This window comes from Tupaia chinensis, unplaced genomic scaffold (genome assembly GCF_000334495.1).
Source record: "Tupaia chinensis unplaced genomic scaffold, TupChi_1.0 Scaffold000330_1, whole genome shotgun sequence".
Classification (NCBI taxonomy): domain Eukaryota; kingdom Metazoa; phylum Chordata; class Mammalia; order Scandentia; family Tupaiidae; genus Tupaia; species Tupaia belangeri.
In genome coordinates this window covers 2,466,771-2,484,790 of record NW_006159824.1, presented here as the reverse complement: position 1 = coordinate 2,484,790, position 18,020 = coordinate 2,466,771, and the positions used below count along the sequence as shown (strand labels likewise).

General features: G+C 52.1%; 2 protein-coding genes across 3 annotated transcripts in view; one reads left to right on the top strand and one right to left on the bottom strand.

Annotated features, from left to right (window-relative positions):
- Positions 1-18,020, bottom strand: part of KIF1C (kinesin family member 1C) — a 34,707-nt gene extending 16,687 nt beyond the window's left edge. The window contains exons 1-18 of one of the 2 annotated variants that reach the window (XM_006151873.3): positions 17,903-18,020; positions 16,147-16,267; positions 15,774-15,906; positions 15,298-15,374; positions 14,774-14,953; positions 14,254-14,319; positions 13,454-13,632; positions 13,255-13,366; positions 12,517-12,594; positions 12,295-12,360; positions 12,129-12,204; positions 11,537-11,615; positions 10,440-10,585; positions 9,956-10,125; positions 9,721-9,800; positions 9,523-9,598; positions 1,663-1,742; positions 696-790 (exon numbers count right to left, since the gene is read on the bottom strand). In XM_006151873.3, coding sequence (XP_006151935.1) covers positions 696-790; positions 1,663-1,742; positions 9,523-9,598; positions 9,721-9,800; positions 9,956-10,125; positions 10,440-10,585; positions 11,537-11,615; positions 12,129-12,204; positions 12,295-12,360; positions 12,517-12,594; positions 13,255-13,366; positions 13,454-13,632; positions 14,254-14,319; positions 14,774-14,953; positions 15,298-15,374; positions 15,774-15,879 — 1,666 coding nt within the window. In that variant the 5' untranslated portion in view covers positions 15,880-15,906; positions 16,147-16,267; positions 17,903-18,020. The remainder of the gene's footprint in view (positions 1-695; positions 791-1,662; positions 1,743-9,522; positions 9,599-9,720; positions 9,801-9,955; positions 10,126-10,439; positions 10,586-11,536; positions 11,616-12,128; positions 12,205-12,294; positions 12,361-12,516; positions 12,595-13,254; positions 13,367-13,453; positions 13,633-14,253; positions 14,320-14,773; positions 14,954-15,297; positions 15,375-15,773; positions 15,907-16,146; positions 16,268-17,902) is intronic. The other variant, XM_006151874.3, reaches the window with a different exon arrangement.
- Positions 17,906-18,020, top strand: part of INCA1 (inhibitor of CDK, cyclin A1 interacting protein 1) — a 9,544-nt gene continuing 9,429 nt past the window's right edge. The window contains exon 1 of the mRNA XM_027773193.1: positions 17,906-17,981. The gene's annotated coding sequence lies outside the window, so the exon portion shown is untranslated. The remainder of the gene's footprint in view (positions 17,982-18,020) is intronic.

The following is an 18,020-nucleotide window of genomic DNA, read 5'->3' as shown; positions in this document are numbered from 1 at the left end:
CCCAGGGATTGAGTTCTCACTTTCTGTCTCTCTTTCTTTCTGGCAAGTGCACGTGCCCTATAGCAAAAACCTCTCAAAAATAAATAAATAAATAAATAAGATCACAGGGCAGGGACCAGCAGATGGCGTGGTGGTTAAGGTGCTAGACTCCCATATGGACAACTGCAGTTCAAGTCCCAAACCTGGTAGCTTGCTTTCTCACTTTTTCTATCTCTTATCTCTCTTGTGAGCATGCAAGCCCAATAGTAAATTTTTTAAAAACAATAAATAAAATGAAATAAATCTATCTTTTTTAAGAGTTTTTTTTTTTTTTTTTCCCTTTGCCTTAGGGTGCATGTGTTCTCCGGAGAGAGAGACAGAAACAGTGAGAGGGAAAGTGAAAAATCCTCAAGAAAGGCAGGATCTCCTCTTCACCAAAATCCTACCCTCTGCCCTGCAACAGTGACCTGTTTCTGTCTCAGGACCCTTGCCACCCCCTTGCCACGATCTAAGAGCCTGCACTCTCAGAGTGGGCACAGAGACAGGGCCGTTGGCACTCCCCAACCCACACGTATGAGCTCCAAGTCCTCTGCGGGTAAGGCCACATCCCCTCTTGATATGGCTGCAGTCCCAGGCCTCCATATCAGTGTGTTCATAGAACAGAGACTGGTCTCTCACCCTGTCTGGCCACTCCTCCCTCACCCCCTCGCCATTACCTTCCCCATCCGGCTGAGGGATGCTCTGGAACAGACAGTGTTGCTCTCGAATGAACTGCCCGGTCAGCTTGATGTCCACATCTACCTGGCCAACCCTGGGGAAGCAATGGCCAACGTGCCCTGAGCGCAGGCCAGACATTTGCCAAGCCCCTCCTAAATGAGTTCACCCACCTCCACGGGCCGAGCATAGTTATTCCCATCTCGCAGATGAGAAAGCTGAGGCTCAGGGAGCTGAAGTAACTTGACAAGCTCATGCAGCTGGGCAGTGGTAGGGCTGGGTTATGAGCCCAGGTCTGCCTAACTCCAAAGTCCGTGTTTAGTCACCCTGTTGTGCTCAAAGGGGAAAAGTGCCCATAGCGATAGGCACCCTCAGCCATGGGCCTCCCCTCCCACACATCCCAGGGCTGATCACCCTGAGGGCTCACTCCCTACCCACAGCAATCATCAAAGACAACCACAAACTCCTTTCGTAGGAGGAGAAGGGGCACTCCCACCCCTTTAACTACAGGAGACACCAAGCCCCAGGGCTTTGTAAGATCAGCCAGGGAAGTCACCTGCCCTCACCCAAAGCCTGCCATGGGGTGGCCCCAACAATGTGGTGCCATGGCCACACTGTCCTCCTCCTTCCCCAGGGAGGTCCATGGCAATAGCACTAGAGGCTAAGAATGCAGTGGTCAAAGCTTCCTACCCACTCTTCTGCCTAGTAAATCAGAAGCCATCCCCACAAGTGCTGGATGGGTTTGGTCCCACCAGGTATGTCTTGCCCTAATCAAATTGGTGGGTGGAAGCAGACAGCCATGAGCAGCAGGCAGGCTCAGCAACTGTTCAAAAGCCAGGGAACAATTAGGGCTGTCCAGAGATGAGAGGTCCCACTAGTGACCACCAGACAGGGAGCGGCCAATGTGGCAGTTCCTCTGCAGCCACACCCCTCAAGGAGCCATCCCTCTGGCTGCTGGCTACACGCTACCTGGTGATGCCGTCTTTGATGTGGTACAGCAGACATTCGGACATCAAGGGGTCTTCGTTCAGGTTCACCAGGTGGGGAGTCTGAGGAGGAAGAAGGGAAGGTGAGGGGAAGCCTCCCGAGAGCCAACCAGGGGTGTGGTGGAGGCAGAGAGGGCAGGAGCGTGGGCAGACACGCCTGCCGCCCCACTCTCGGAGCATGCCCACCCTCCTTGCAGCCGGCAGCCCCACTTCTCACACCGACAGCATTCCCCTTATATGAGGGCCACCACCCATCCACTCCCTCCCAGGTCTGCAACCCTTCCCAAGGCCCCATCTCTTCAGAGGCACCTTGTGCCAACAGGCTCCCTGAGATTCTGCACTCTCCCTCCATGTTCCCTCTGTCCCTGGGTGCCACCATTTCTTCCCTCAGAGTGTATCTTGCAACTTCCAGAGAGTAAGGGAGGAGACTGAGTGAGGGGGCTGGTACCTCCCACCTTTCATTACACCTTACATTTCCGGTGAGCACAGATTACTCATATAATTACAACTTGAAAATAAGAACCGTCACTTCAATTTAAAAGCAAATGAAACAAAGTCTGTTTCTCACACCCGACTTCGACTTTTTCCTGTCTACTGCCCCCTCTGGGCGTTGGACTTAGGCCAGAGTCACTGCAGCACTGACACAGAGCAGACCCTGCCCAAAGCCCCCTGTGGGCTGGCTATGAATACCCACCCCCCTGCACTGAAAACCCCACCTAGGCCTCCCCACAACAGCTTTATCCTGACTGTTTTCTGTTCTGACACCCTGTCCTCCCCAGGCATGAAGCTCTGGATAGTACACAACCCTTGTTCCCTTCATCTCCCTCAAGCTGTTGGCTGCCACTGCCCCCATCTGTCCAGTCCACCTCCTTGCACTACTCCAGCTCAGACCTGACTGATTTCTGGACATCTCCACAGATCTCCCAGCTTCCTGCCATACCACACTGTGGCCACATCACTGCTTCCCCTGCTCCCCGGAGACTTCTCCATTACTGCCTGCCTTGCCCAGTGCTTTTTTTTTTTTTTAAGGTTTTTGCTATAGGGCGCACATACTCACTGGAGAGGGACAGAGTCAGAGAGAGAAAGTGAGAAATCACCTCCCAGGGAAGATGGCCATACAGCAATCCTTTCTCCTCCATTCTCCTCTCAGGATTCTGGGCATGCATGTGCCCATATCCAGCATGATTTTTAAGCCACCAGGTCTGAGACGTGGACCGTGGTCAGTCATGTGCAAGTCCAGCTCCTTAACTACCACGCCACCACCTGCTGGCCTGCCCCTGCTTTTTACCTGATATCCCCGGGTCTCCTCCAAGTCAGGGCCTCAGCCTACCCACTCAGGCCCCTTTTGTGGGCCCCTCTCCTGCTCTTTGCTCCTGCCCAGCAGGACGGAGAGCACTCGCTCCAGAAGAGACCTCCTATGTCCCTGACTGCCTGGGGCTGAGCTGGTCCTCAGCCTGGTACAGCCTCCCTCCCTGCCCCACCCCCAGCCCACTTGTCAAAATCACTCACTTCTTCACATCCCTCAGTCTATCCCTCAGTTTGTCCTGAGTGCCACTTACTCCATGAAGCTTTCCTAAGACTTCTAATTGAACTCCTGCCTCTGCCCTCCAAGAACTTTACTGTGGGTTTTCTATGCATGAGACCGGAGAGAGGTGCTGGGCAGGACACAGAGGTGAGCCAAACTCAGACACTGATGCTGTCAGTCAGGAAGCCATTGTCAACTCAGGGAAGTAAGACGGTGTGGAAGGACCAGCAGATGGCCTAACAGTTACGTCACGAGACTCCCACCAGACCCTGTGGCTTAGAACTCAGGCCAGGCACATGTGCATGGGTATCCAAGATACCAGGAGGAGAATGGAGGAGAAGGGATTGTGGCATGGCCATCCCCCTTGGGGCGTGATTTCTCATTTTCTGTCTCTATGGCGAGCGCACACTCCTTATAGCAAAAGTATCTCTACAAACAAACAACAACAACAAAACCCTGGTGTGGAAACATCAACACAAGTGGGGAACGAGTATCTCATGGGGAGTTTCTAATCTTCTCATACCCTGGCTTAGATCACTGTCCGTTCATTTGTCCGAGGAAGTCACTGAATTCTGGGAAGAACTCACATGTAGGAGGAACAGTGTGAAGAACTGTGAGGCAGGGGGCAACCAGGAGGACTCTGGGAAAGGCACCATGGGCTCTGGTTTTAGAGGATAAGAGGGCATGGACATATAGAAGGAAGAGCCTCCTAGGTGAGAGGAGGTCTAGGGGAGAGCACAGGGTGTAGGGGAGAACAGCCAGCGGAGGCCTGAATCTCTCTGGGACCTGCCCCTGAACAGGTGGAACCCAAGGCTGTGCCCAGTATGGATACAATGTGCATCCCTGTGTCTAACACTCCACCAGGCACCCCAACAACTGCTGTTGCAACAGTGCTCCCAAGGGACACTCAATGTCCCCTCCCTGCGCTGCAATGTCAGGTCTGTTCTGGGACTGACAAACACTGATGGGCTCCAGGAGCAGAAAGTGATCTGTCCCTGGGGAGAGGGGACATGATTTGGGGCAGTGCCTTTCGATTTCTGTTCAGTCCTGGAATTCTTTGTTCAAATGAAACCTTATCTAGAAGCCCAGGATGCCAAGCAGATAAGCAGGGAGCCACTCTGGCCCAGACAGGGGGTGGGGAACCCAGAGCCTGGTCCTCTTCTCCCTGCCCCCAACTCGGCCTCTGAGAGGAAGCTCAGAGCCAGGTTTGAGAGTCCTTAGGCCTGGTACTGGAGGTCCTGGCAAGAAGGTCTAAGAAAAACTTCATCCTGGGACCCAATTCCCCTTCTGACTGTGCCGAGGATGGAGTTGTCCCCAACAACCCTCTTTATGCTGTGATTCTAACAGTTCTCTCTGCTGAAAGATATGTGTTTTTTCACCCCCGAGGGGATGGCAACACTGCAATCCCTTCTCCTCCAATCTCCTCTCGGGATCTTGGGCATGCACGCACATGTACCTGGTATGAGTTCAAGCCATCAGGTACAGGACTCGAACCGTGGTCAACTACATGGGAGTCCAGCGACATAGCCATTATGTCATCTACTCGTCCCAAGACACATACCTTTTAAACTATGAGAATAGGTCCATCCTTACCACCTTGAAGAAAATGCAAGGGTGGGGACCAGCAGTTAACGTAATGGCTATGTCGCTGGACTCCCATGTAGTCGACCGCAGTTCATGTCCCGGACCCAGTGGCTTAAAACTCACGTCGGGCACGTGTGCATGCGTGCCCAAGATCCCGAGAGGAGAATGGAGGAGAAGGGATTGCAACATGGCCATCCCCCCTGGGGGGTGATTTCTCGCTTTCTGTCTCTCTGTCTCTCTCTGTCTGGCGAGCACACGCGCTCTATAGCAAAAACCTCTCCAAAAAAAAAAAAAAAAGAAAATGCAAGAGTGGACTACTCTAAGATACCTTTTTATGTTGTTTTAAATTTGCCAGAGGGTGAATGTGCTCACCACCGACAGAAAGACAGAGAGATAGAGAAAGGAAGAAAATACCCTTCTCACAGGGTATAGGCACATAGCAATCCCTTCTTCACTTCCTCCTTTCAGGATTTGGGGCAGGCACACACATGCACCTGGTATGTTTTTCAAGCCACCACAGCCAGAATTTGAACCACATGAGTCGTCCATTTGGGATTTGGCTGCCTCAACCACAGAGCTGGCCCTCTATCACACCAATTTTACTGAACACATTGGCAAAGATCAAAAAGTCTGATAATGATAAAGCCAGGATATTGCAAAGGGTAAGGAAAATACAACCATTTCAACATCTGCTCTTGTGAGTACAAATTGGCATAGTTATAATCATCAGAGGACACTTCGGTACTACAGAACAAAATTTTAAATGACTACTATTTGACCCGAAATCTCCACTTCCAGGAACCTGTCCTACAGACAACAGGCCTGTTTTTAAGGCTATCCATTTTTTTTTTCTTTTTTTGGAGAGATTTTTGCTACAGGGCATGTGCGCTCACCGGACAGAGAGAGACAGAGAGATAGAAAGTGAGAACTCACCCCCAGGGGAGATGGCCACGCCGCAATCCCTTCTCCTCCATTCTCCTCTTGGGATCTTGGGCACGCACGTACACGTGCCCGGCGTGAGTTTTAAGCCACCGGGTCTGGGACTCGAACCGCGGTTGACTATGTGGGAGTCCAGCAACATAGCCATTACTGCTGGTCCCAAGGTTATCCATTTTATATTGTTTATAATATGGAAAAATGGGAAACAACGTAAAGGTTAATCAGTAAGAAGCTGGTTAAATTATCCTGCATCAGGCTGGCAGGTGGTATGGTGGTTAAAGGCACTGGATTCCCACATTGCAATCACAATTTGAGTCCTGGACCTGGCAGCTTGCTTTCTCACTTTTCTTTTCTCTGTCTATCTGGTCAAGTTGAAAATTAGTAAGAACAAGGATTAGCAGTTGGCATAATGGCTATGTCGCTGGACTCCCATGTAATTGACCACAGTTCGAGTCTGGACCCGGTGGCTTAAACTCATGTGCGTGTGTGCTGAAGATTCTGAGAGGAGGAAACCAGCAGTTAGCATAATGGCTATGTCGCTGGACTCCCACGTAGTCGACCATGGTTCACGTCCTGGACCCAGTGGCTTAAAACCCACGCCGGGCACGTGTGCGCGCGTGCCCAAGAACCCAAGAGGAGAATGGAGGAGAAGGGATTGCGGCGTGACCATCCCCTCTGGGGGGGCGTGATTTCTCGCTTTCTGTCTCTGTCTCTCTCTGTCTGTCTGGCAAGCGCACACGCCCTATAGCGAAAACCTCTCCAAAAAAAAAAACAAAACAAAAAAAAGATCCTGAGAAGAGAATGGAAGAGAAGGGATTGAGGCATGGCCATCCTCCCTGGGTATTGATTTCTCACTTTCTGTCTCTCTGTCTCTCTGTCTTTCTGGAGAGCACATGCGCCCTATAGTAAAAGAAAAAAAAGAAAAAAGAAACTCTCAAAAAAAGAAATGGAATTAAATAAATAAATAATTCTTAAGGAAAAAAATTATCCTGCATCTACACAATGAAATATGCTGATACCATGAAAAAAAGCAAAGTAACCTTTAAAATAAGGTATGTACCCACTGTTATTAAAAAGACAGGCCATCCTATGTGCATATATGTGCAATTACATACATAAAATGCATGCCTGTACAGGTGTAGGCAATCTATGGAAAAACACCTTAGGAACTGATAATAGATAGTATCTGGCTGGGGAACTTGAGGATGAGGAGGAAGGAGGCTTCCTTTCCACATTATACACTATTTACTACCAGGCACACAACACTAATGAGAAGAATGTATTTCTTTTCTTTTTTTTTTTTTTTCACTATGAGACAAAAATATATACATTTTTTTCTTCTATTTTTGGAGACATTTTTGCTATAGGGCATGTGCACTCGCCAAAAAGAGAGACAGAAAGCGAGAAATCACCCCCCCCAGGGGGGATGACCACGTCACAATCCCTTCTCCTCCATTCTCCTCTCGGGATCTTGGGCACGCACGTATACGCACCTGAGTTTAAGGCACCGGGTCCAGAACTCAAACCGCAGTCAATTACATGGGAGTCCAGCGACACAGCCATTATGCCAACTGCTGGTCCCGAGAAAAGAATATATTTTAAGAAAGGCGCCATTGGGCAATACTGTCATTGTGTGAACGTTAGAGTATACTTACACAAACCTTAGGTGGCATGGCCGACTACACGCCTGGGCTGTATAGTATACTGCCTATTCCTCCACAATCACACAGAAGGCCTATCACTACCAAAACATCATTATGTGGTGCACGAAATGTTCTTTTTGATATGTATTACAAGAAAAACTAAAACGAAACGAGAGGGGCCAACAAATGGCATGGTGGTTAAGGTGGCTGGACTTCTACACAGCAGACCAGTTCGAGTCCCACACCCGGCAGCTTGAAATACATACTAAGTGCATGTCCATACATGCCCAAAACCCCAGGAGGAGAATGGAGGAGAACTGATTACAACATGGCCATCCCTCCAGGGGGATATGATTTCTTTTTTCTTTTTAATAAAGAATTATTTTATTATTTATTTATTTATTTTTTTAATTCAACCAGAGAGAGAGAGAGAGAGAAAGTGAGAAAACAAGCCACCAGGTCTGGGACTTGAACCACAGTTGGCCATGTGGGAGTCCGGTGCCCTTAACCACCACATCTGCTGGCCCCAGGGGTATGATTTCTTACTTTCCCTCTTACTGTCTCTCGGGGAGCACATGCCCCATGGCAAAGACTTTAAAAAAATATAAAAAGAAAGAAAGAAACAAGAAACCTCCTCCTAGCTTTAGTACACGGCATCCCTACTACTTCAGGAAAGGAACACCCACGCCATCAGTTTCTGCACCCCCTTCTGCCTTTCTCCCATCCACTGTGGTTGGAAGGGCCTCCAGGTATAGGCACCCACCAAGAAGTGGCTGAAAGCCAAAAAGAGCCCTCTGCAGCCATTCATCCCCCAGATGTGACTAGGTCCCAGAAGGGTCTAACTCCCACAGAAAGACCCGAAAGATCTAGGTACCCAGCCCCAAACCAGGCCCTGAGCCATCCACCCATAGCGCTTACTCCCTCACTGCAGCTTGCACCAGGCAAGGCAAAGCTCTGTCATCTTTTCAGAACGGGGTTCAATGATCCTGCTTGCTGTCTTCCACATGGATCGAACCTTACGAAATAGAGAGAAGCCACATTCCAGTAACCTACCCCCTCCTCCAGGCAGCTTCCATTGTCCAGAGCAACCAGAGCACACTGTACCTGACTTAGGGCCCAATCTTATTCTTTGTACCACGGACCAGACAGGCTTGGCTGGTTCCCCTGTGGACTGGAAGTTCCTGCTCTGCTCAGACGGGCCCCCACATCGTCCCTTCATCGGTATGCACAGGTACAGCCGTATCAGACAACCAGCGCCCTGATTGGTCGGTCCCCTTGCAGCTGTTACTAAATATTTTCTGTCATTCCAGCCTCCAGCTGAGCCTGACCACTCTTGCTCTGCTCTCTTCCTCTCAGCGGAGGTTTACCGGGCACCTGTGACCTAGCAGGCACGTCAAGCACAGGCATGTCCCGCTCGCCTCGCACAGACCGAGTCTGTTTAGCCTCTTGCTGTCCCTATTCCTCTCTACCCACTGAGCCCTGTTCATCACTCAGGCTCCACTTCCCATGCCACTTTCTTCAGGCCACACCGATGATCTACAACCAACCTGCGCTGCACTTACAATTGTCGCCACAGCACTCCTCCTCTAATGCCTTTGCAGGCTTGTCTCCCCTAGTTTTCCTTTTAAAGGGTATATTTTTTTGAATAGGTAACATAAAAAATGGAAATGAGACAAAAGCACGTACTGTGACTAAATCTCTAGCCAACCAACCTCCAATTTCCCAGTTTTCCCTCTCCTGAGAAAAAAACCACTATAACCAGTTTCTTTATAAATCCAGATAAATTCCACACATGAACTCACATACACGGGTGTGTGTTAGAGAGATTAGACTCTAAGGAGCTCTTATAATCCCCTAAGGGCAGAGATCCTGCCGTCCTCCCATGGTCCCTGGAGTCCTAGGCCACAGGCACTTAAAGAGCACTGGACTCAGGCTGACTGTCAGAGGGAGGGCGGGACAAAGCAGGGATGACTGGACAACACAGAGGAGGTGATAACGGAGGGGACAACGACGATGCCGGACAAGTCAGAGACTTCAGAAGGAGAGACTAGGGTTAGAACTCACTACCCCGCCACCTCTAATGCATCTCTAAGCATCTAGAGCTCCCTCGGCATAGAGCTCCCTCGGCGTTCTCCCCGGATCCTTCACTCACCTTCTTTGGAGAGAAGACACCCACAGTTCCTCCGTCCTCCCGGACAGCTACCCCCATCTCAGCCAGCAGTGCTTCTCTGTGGGCAGAGAAGATGTCAGTCGCCACAACCACCTTCCCTGCAGGGCCCAGCTGTCCTCCCCAGCCTCCCACTCCTCTCCTTCCAGACTCTAGCTGTCAGCCCTGATGGAAAACTCGCACCTTTCCATCCTCAAGGCTTCTGTCTTGCGCAGCTTCTCCTCCCAGGTCTCATTCAGCTCAGCTATAATCTTCTCTGTCTCCTGGAGGCACAAGGACAAGCAGAGATCAGGACGGTCCAGCACAAGCACCCACCAAGGGGACCATACTACTTCTGGGATTCTTCCTCCTCTTCAATCCCGGTTTGGAGAAATGACCTCCCATAGGCCACCAGACCTTGCCAGCTCCAGCTTCCCACCTGCAGCCTCTCCATGGCCTCTTCAGGCCCAATCTGGGGCTCAGCACTGGGAGAGAATGATGGCTCCAGCTCCCCATTATGTGCTGGGGGAGATGAAGGTGAAGCTGGGGCAGGGGGAAATGACACGGCTGGCAGAGCACCTTTTGGACTCCCCTCTTCCACCTTCAGGCCTGGGAGGGAGAAAGAGGCAAAAGAACAAAGCTAAGGAAAAATGGAGAAGCCAGGAACTTGGCAAAGGACCCATCTATAAGAACATCAATAGATATCTGATCAATCCCCAACAGGCAAGGAGCCCTCCTAAACAGTCTGACCCATTTCCTCCGTTTCCACTTGTACCCACAAATGGAGCACTCATAATTAAATGAGGCGGCAAGTTCTTTCCACCATTATTTGTCTTGCACTGTCAGAAAATTCTTAGCTTTCTTGGAGCCAGTGTGCGGTGGCCAAGGGGCCTCCCTGAGCTGCCCCTTCCCAGAAATTCTACCTCCCAGAGCAGAGGCTGAGAGCCCCTGAGCCATCAGCAGTTCCCGTAGCCGGGCCACCTCCTCCTGCAGCTCTCTGATCAGCCGGGCATTAGGGTCCTCGTTGATGACAGCATTGCAGCGGATCTGCTTGGTGCGATCGGCATACCTGGGGAGGAGAGAAGACTGGGACTGTTGAGGCCCACGCATAGGGGCCCTTGATCTGCTGCTGCCCATTTTTCTCTCTTCCTCCCTGGTCTCCAGATATCATGACGGGGAAACAGTAGACAGCGTAATGATTACATCGCTGGATTCCCACATAGTAGACCACAGTTCGAGTCCTGGACCCGGTGGCTTAAGACTCACACTGGGAGGGTACCAGCAGGTGGTGTGGTGGTTAAGGCGCTGGATACTCCCACATGGTCAACCATGGTTCAAGTCCTGGACCTGGCGGCTTGCTTTTTCACTTTCTCTATCTCTCACTCTCTCTTTCTCTGGTCAAATTAAGATAAATGAATGAATAAATAAAATTAAGTAATTCTTTAACAACAACAACAACAAAAAACTCACACTGGGCACATGTGCCCAAAATCCTGAGAGGAGAATGGAGGAGAAGAGACTGTGGTGTGGTCATCCCCCCCCAGGGAGGTGATTTCTCACTTTCTGTCTCTCTTTCTCTCTGGCGAGCACATGTGCCCTATAGCAAAAATCTCTTTCTCTAAAAAAAAAAAAAAAAAAGAAAGAAAGACATAATGACAGGGCTGGAGGTCTACCCTATCTCATAGGCAGGACCCTAGTAACCAAACTCTGAGCTCCTGGCACTTTTTTTTTTTTTTTTTTCCAGTTTTGCAACAGGGCCCAATTGCTCTCCAAAGAGAAATAGAGACAGAGACAAGAGGGGAAAGTATGAGGATGGGGTGGCCACACCACAATCCCTTCACTATTTTCCAACTAGGATTCTAGGCACGCATGCACATGTGCCTGGTGTGTTTTTCAAGCCACCAGGTCCAAACCAGTCAGCCACTGGGGATCCAGCCTCCCTAACCACCATGACACTGGCTGGCCCCACTCCTGGCATACTCTGTATGCTGCCCATCCCTGACAGAGCTGGAAGTCCCACCTGAGGGTGCTGAGAGTCTCCTCATAATTGATGTCAGCAGGGCTCAGGGCTGCAATCATTGCTGTGCGTGAGTTCCCACCTGTGAATGGAGAGGATAAAGCTTTAGCTGAGCTGGATCCTAAGAAAAGACAGACTGGCACATGGGGTCAGGGGAGCCTCAGGGCCCTGCAGGAATCTGACATAGTTGCGATCTAGGGAGAGTGAAGCTAAGAACTATGAGACTAACCATGAAATCTGGTGGATGGGAAGGGAAAGGCAAAGGTCAGGGAGAGATCAGGTATCTGTGGGACAGACACAGTCAATGGGAGGGAGATGAGGTCAGCAGTGGGTGTGAGATGAGGTCAGCAGTGGGTGTGAGATCAGGGAGAGGTCATAGGTGTCGGGTCAGTGAGGCCCTTGGTTTGGCAGGGAGGGTGTAGCCATTTTTTCAACATTAGGAAATCGTCAAAGGATTGTTCTCTGGGTCAGGAAGAGAGTCAATGGGACAATGGGGATTTGGGATTTTAAGAGTGACAAGAAGATTTGTCAGACATATCAGAGGTAGTTAGTGGGGTGATGGCAGAGTCAGAAAAGAGAAAGGAAAGCTCCTCACCCAAATTCTCCTTGAGCAGCCAGGTGAGCACAGAGTCTCTGTAAGGGATAAAATCTGACTTCCGCTTCTTTGATTGCTAGGGGATAGAAGAGGTATGGAAGTTAGAGTGGGTCACTCCCTTCCCCTCCTTTCCTGAGCCCCTTCTCTTCCCAACCCCAGGTCTCACCATATCCGCAAGGGCTGAGATCACCTTCCCTAGAGTAGTCAGAGACTTATTGATATTGGCACCTTCCTGGAAAGGGATGAGGAATGTGGGGATGAGACCCTCCTCTTCTGATCAATTTATTTCCCTTCTTCCTCTCCCCAACCAGAGACGCAGGTTAGAATCAGCAATTCTATGTGCAGCCCCCAGCACTGTCACCCTTCTGACCCTTTAAAGTCCCCTCACCTTTAGACGCATGCCCCGGGCCCCTGAGGAATCGGCCCGCTCACTCCCAGCAAGGTCCACCAAACTGATCTTACTGACCTGGGTTCAGAGAAAGAGGCAGGAGGTGATGGGACCAGCAAATCAGGGAGTACCTGGCAGGAACTGGGGTGATTATCAAGGGCTAGAGAAAGCCAAGAGGGGTGGGAACCAGCAGTTAGCATAATGGCTATGTCACTGGACTCCCACGTAGTCGACTGCGGTTCGTGTCCCGGACCTGGTGGCTTAAAACTCACGCTGGGTGCATGTGCGTGCGTGCCCAAAATCCCGAGAGGAGAATGGAGGAGAACGGATTGCGGCGTGACCATCCCCCTTGGGGGGTGATTTCTCGCTTTCTGTCTCTCTCTGTCTGGCGAGCGCACGCATCCTATAGCAAAAACCTCTCCAAAAGAAAAAAAAAATAGAGAAAGCCAGGAGGGGACAAGAGAAGGCAGGAGGAAGTAAAATAAATCAAGACAGTAATGAGGAGTTGGGTACTCATTCATTTCTTCATCTGTAAACAGTTATAGGACCACTGTGTGCCAGGACAGAGGACAGTGTGGGGTTAAACTCTGGCCCCGAGAACACTAAGGACAAACACTAAGCACACAGAGATTATAGCACACTGACCTGATGGAGAAGCACAGGGAGCCATGGCATGGACCCAAGCCCCTTCTATCACATCACAGTCCCTGTTACGGAGAGTAGGGGAGGAGGTCTCACCTTCTCTGAGTCCAGCCCCGTGAGCTGGTCATGGCAGCGCTGAGTGAAAACAATGGTGAAGACGGCATGGGATCGGCTGCTGGTCTCGTTCATGTTGGTGGCGGCCACAGTCCTGGTAAAAAAAGGGAGCAGTCACTGGGTCCTGCCCATCACCTTCCCCACGTGGGCTCCCTTCCCCTCCACTGTCAGCCTGCCTCACCGCGCCTTATTCCCACAGTCCATGAGGTCGGCAATGTCTGCATAGGAGGTCACGGCCAATTTAGACAGGTCCTGTACGTAGGGGCCCAGGATGGGGTGCTCCCGGACCCGCAGAGAGCCCCGACTCTTGGGGTTCAATAGGTCTCGTACCCGCTCACAATAGATCTCCATATAGCTCACCTAAGGAGCAAATGAGAAGTAACAAAGCTAGAAGAATTAACAAAATTTAACCTGAACTCCACCAGACCAAACAGAGTTAACTGCAGCTCATGTACACCAGGCATGGTGCTAAACACCTCACATGTGCTGGCTCACTGATCTTTCCAACAACCCTAGGAGATGGGTCTGAACATTGGCACAGAGCTGCGTGCAGGAGCTGAGGGATGGAATCATTTGCCCAAGGTCACAGTTAGTAACTGGCAGAGTCAGGATTAGATTCCAATTGTCTGACTGCAGAGACACCCTCAGTGACTTTTTTCTTTAGATTTTTGCCATAGGGTACATGCAGTCATCAGACAGAAAGAGAGAGTGAGCAAGTACCCCAGGGGGGCCACACCAAAATCCCTTCTCCTTCATTCTCCCCTGGGGATTTTGGGCATGCATGCACACGCACCCAGCATCCTTTTCAAGTCACCAGGTCCAGGACTCAAATTGTGGACGTGGCTATTTGGGATCTAACACCTTAACTACCATGCCACCTCCTGGCACAACTGCCCTCAGTCTTAATCCCACGACTCTCCTGCCTCCCTTCCCAGGGATACAGATTCCTCCCTACCACCTGCCATCAAGACCAGGGCTTACCTCTACAGAATAGGATAGCTGAGTACTCTGGTTCTCATTAACACGAGAGAAGAGGTCCTCACAGAGCTGCAGGAGGACACGGAGAAGCACAGAGAAGCTCTTGTTCACAATGCAGCCACAGTACCCTGCCCTAAGCAAGGCCTCATCCTAAGGGACTCCACTGAACTGATTTTTGTACAGTTAATATCCTGCCCATGGTACACAAGCTTGTAGGGGAACAACACTCACAGATAAAGTTAAAACAAAGTAAAAGAGTAATAAGTGGTAAAACCAAGGCTCAAACTCAAGGCTCTCTAATTGTCAAAGCCTTAGCTCTTTTCACTCTTGTCGTCTTTGGTCAGGGAAAAGAGCTGGTGTGCAGGCTGCAGCCAAACCCCTATCTCCGATTACATCCCCTGACGCTAATGGCCTTGGAGGGCCAGCTCTTTGCACCATAGTCTTTAGACTTCTGCCCTTCTTCCCCTGGGGGACAGGTAAAGATGCTCCTGCCCTGGTCGCCTGGCCAGTCCTGGGCGTGTACCTGGGGCACTATCCCTTGCTGCCCTGGCTCTTGCCGCCCCATCATGGTGTAGGATTTCCCAGCCCCGGTCTGCCCGTAGGCAAAGATGCACACGTTGTAGCCTTCAAAGGCGTGGAGCAGCATCTCTTCCCCAATGTCCCGGTACACCTGCTGCTGAGACGCAAACTGGGGGTCCTCGGCCTGGGTGAGAGGGAGCACAGAAAGACAGGAGCCCTGCTGACTTTGTCCTTGGTGTCCAAGTCCTAATAGTCTTGTCCCCATTGCTGATGACTGCCCCGAGGTCCTATGCGTTCCCCACTCCCACCCCCATCACTGTCCTGATTATCCATAGGGATTCTGCCTCTCCCACTGTGGTCTCAGTCACAACCTAAGGGTCCTACCCGCCCCCAGTCAGGGACCACAGTTTTCCCAATCTAGTCCTGAACAATCTCCTGGAGGTTCTATTTCCCAAGAAATTCCCCTCCCCAAGACCTAAATCCCCTGTCCTTCATTGCTAGGCCCTTCCCCCAGCTCAACAACCTCACCGAAGTGTGTGACCAGTAGGAGTAGTCGAAGGTGAAGCTTTTGGGGGCATCCTTGCTTTGTTTAGGGTTGATGATGGCTGAGGGGGCAGGAGAGCGAAAAAGAAGGAAAGCCAAGGTCAGCTCTCCCAACCTCTGCCCTCTCCCTCACAAGCCCATGGAATCCAGGCATCCCACTCCCCACCTCTGTAGTATCTCCTCTCTCCCCTTTAATACTCCCCACCCCCTCCAGTCACCAAAGCTAATTTTGGCTTTCTAGGACCCGCCCCCACGGAGCTGCCTCCCTGGATTGGGCAATGGAGGGCTCCTGGCCAACATTCCCCCTCCCAGGGACTGGGAACACAGAAAGGCCAGCCTGCCCCAGCCCCCGCCCTTACAAGTAGCACCTGCTCTGTGCCCAGCACAGCCCTCCTCCCGGTTCGGCACAGTAGGACTGGCCCTGCCTGTGCCCAGCCAGCAGGCCCCTGGGACGCACTCACAGGTGGTGTTGCCCTGCATGCTGACCACACACTTGGCATCGTGGCTGGTCTCACGGGCGTTGAAGGGCCGAACCCTCACTGCTACTTTCACTGAGGCACCAGCCATGACTCCAGATACTCCTGCCCTCCTCAGCTGGAGGAGAAAAAGGAGTGGTCAGAGTCACTGGGGGGAACCCAGACAGTTTCTCCACAGAACCAATCTTTCCTCTTGACCCTCTCCCCAACTACCCAGACCCTCAAAGACCCACCTCCTGTTCCCCTCCCTGGTCTTCCTCCCAAATGTAACTGTCTTGAGAGACTCCCAAAGATACCCCTGCTTTTCTCCCAACCACACCCCAGCTCCTAGGGACACAGGCCATCACCCGAGAGTTACCTGGTGTCCTGGCCCCAGACCAGAGGCACTCTATCAGTTCTGGCTGCCACCGGCACTCGTAGGGGAAGCCCCATCCTATACTTGAGGCCTGGCCACGCCAGCTGAGGCTGTAGGGGAAACCCTAGTTGTAGGGGAAGAGTGGTTAGGAGGCACCTGTGGCTCCAGAAGTCTGTCTAAGGTTTTGAGGTCAGGACCAAGTTGTAGGGGAGAATGTCAGGAAAGGTAAGGCAGGCCGCCCCTCTGGAGTGGCCGAAGCAATGTGAATCCAAGGACAGGGACGGTGATATTTTTATTCCTCGTCACTCACAAGTGTACTGAACGTTCAGACAGAGGAGGGAGAGAGCGAGTGAAGCTGGACAGAGGGCAATTCAGAGAGAGACACATGGGCAGAGACACTGAGGGTGGCAGGAAGGGAGTGAAGGGAAGAGAAGGGCAGAAAGTCAGACACCAAGAAAAAGAGATAAATGAGACAAAAGGCAAGATTGAGGTCATCCTATGAAAGAAAGAATGGGAGGAGAAAAGCAAGGAGAGACACAGAAGACACCAAACACAGAGATGTTACGCAGGTAGGGATGGGGGCTCTGGGGCCAAAACACAGACTGAGAGCCTAGAAGAGAGATGAGAGAAAAGAAAACCCCAAACACAAAACCTGCCCTAAAATTGCCCTACAGGGTCAGTAAGGGAGACCAGTTCCCACCTAGAGGCCTCGACCTCAGTCCTCGCCTGAGGCAGGGACTGCCGATGGGCAAAGTCCAAGGGCTGGAGGTACAGCCCTGCACAGGGATCCACTGGGCCTGCTTTGAGGGCCCCCAACCCCTTGCCCAGCCCTCAGCACTTCCTCCTCAGGATCCAGGACAATGGGCAGGGGAGGGTGGGGTCATCCTGTATCCAACACACCAACCCCTAGGGCTCCACTTGGAAGACCCAGAATACCTGTATCTTTGAGGGGGTGGGTGGAGCACACCAGGGACCTTTTTGAAAAGGGAGAGAAGGGAAAGGAAACAGGCTAGTCCCAGCCCCACCCTGGGGCTAATGCTATGGCGTCCACCACCCAGGAGAAGGTGCCAGGCTGGAGCCCAGGAATGTGGGTGATCAGGTGCCCACACCCTAGGAGGAGAGGCTGAGTAGCCCACACCCACAGACAGTAGGGTGGAGGACTAGGAAGGGGGATCGGGGATGCTAGGCCCCCTTCTGCGGCTCCAAAGGACCCCAAACTCCAGTCCTACTGAGCCTCTCCCCATCAGCCTCCCTGAGCAGAGCACGGTGTGGTGAGGAAGTTGGTCTATCCCAGGACAGGAAGGGAGTAGCTGAAACCACAGAGGCTGGCTCAGGAAGAGCAACCCTGACCCCCTAGACCCTGACCAGGGGAGGGAAGGACACTGATGGGGACACGCAGCAGTGACGCCGTGAAGGCTAATGGGACAGAGAATGCAGTGGCAAGGCTGGGGATACAAAACAGGGGGCAGAGAGGAGGTCTGCCGGTGCAGCCCAAAGAAGCAGCCGCGAGGAGCCGGGGCTGGGGTGGGACACACCGACCAGAAAGGGGGCTTCAAGCCACCTGCACCTCGCCCAACCAGCAGTTCTCAAACGCCCCCCCCCGCCCCAGGCCCTTCTGCGCGGCCATGCGGACAGCACATGATTCCGGCTCCCGCACCCAGCCGCCCCCACCGGGTGGCGCAAACAGGACCCCAGCTCCCCACCCCTAGCCGGGCACATTCCTCCGCGGGCGTCTCCTCCCTGCCCCCCCAACTCTCACCTCGTCACGGCGAGGCTCCCGGAGCAGCTCGGCTGAGTGCAAAGGGACAAAGTTGCCGGGAAGTGCAAGACGGGAGCGGGTTAGTCCTGGGGCCGGTTCGGGGCTGCCCCCGCCCCTC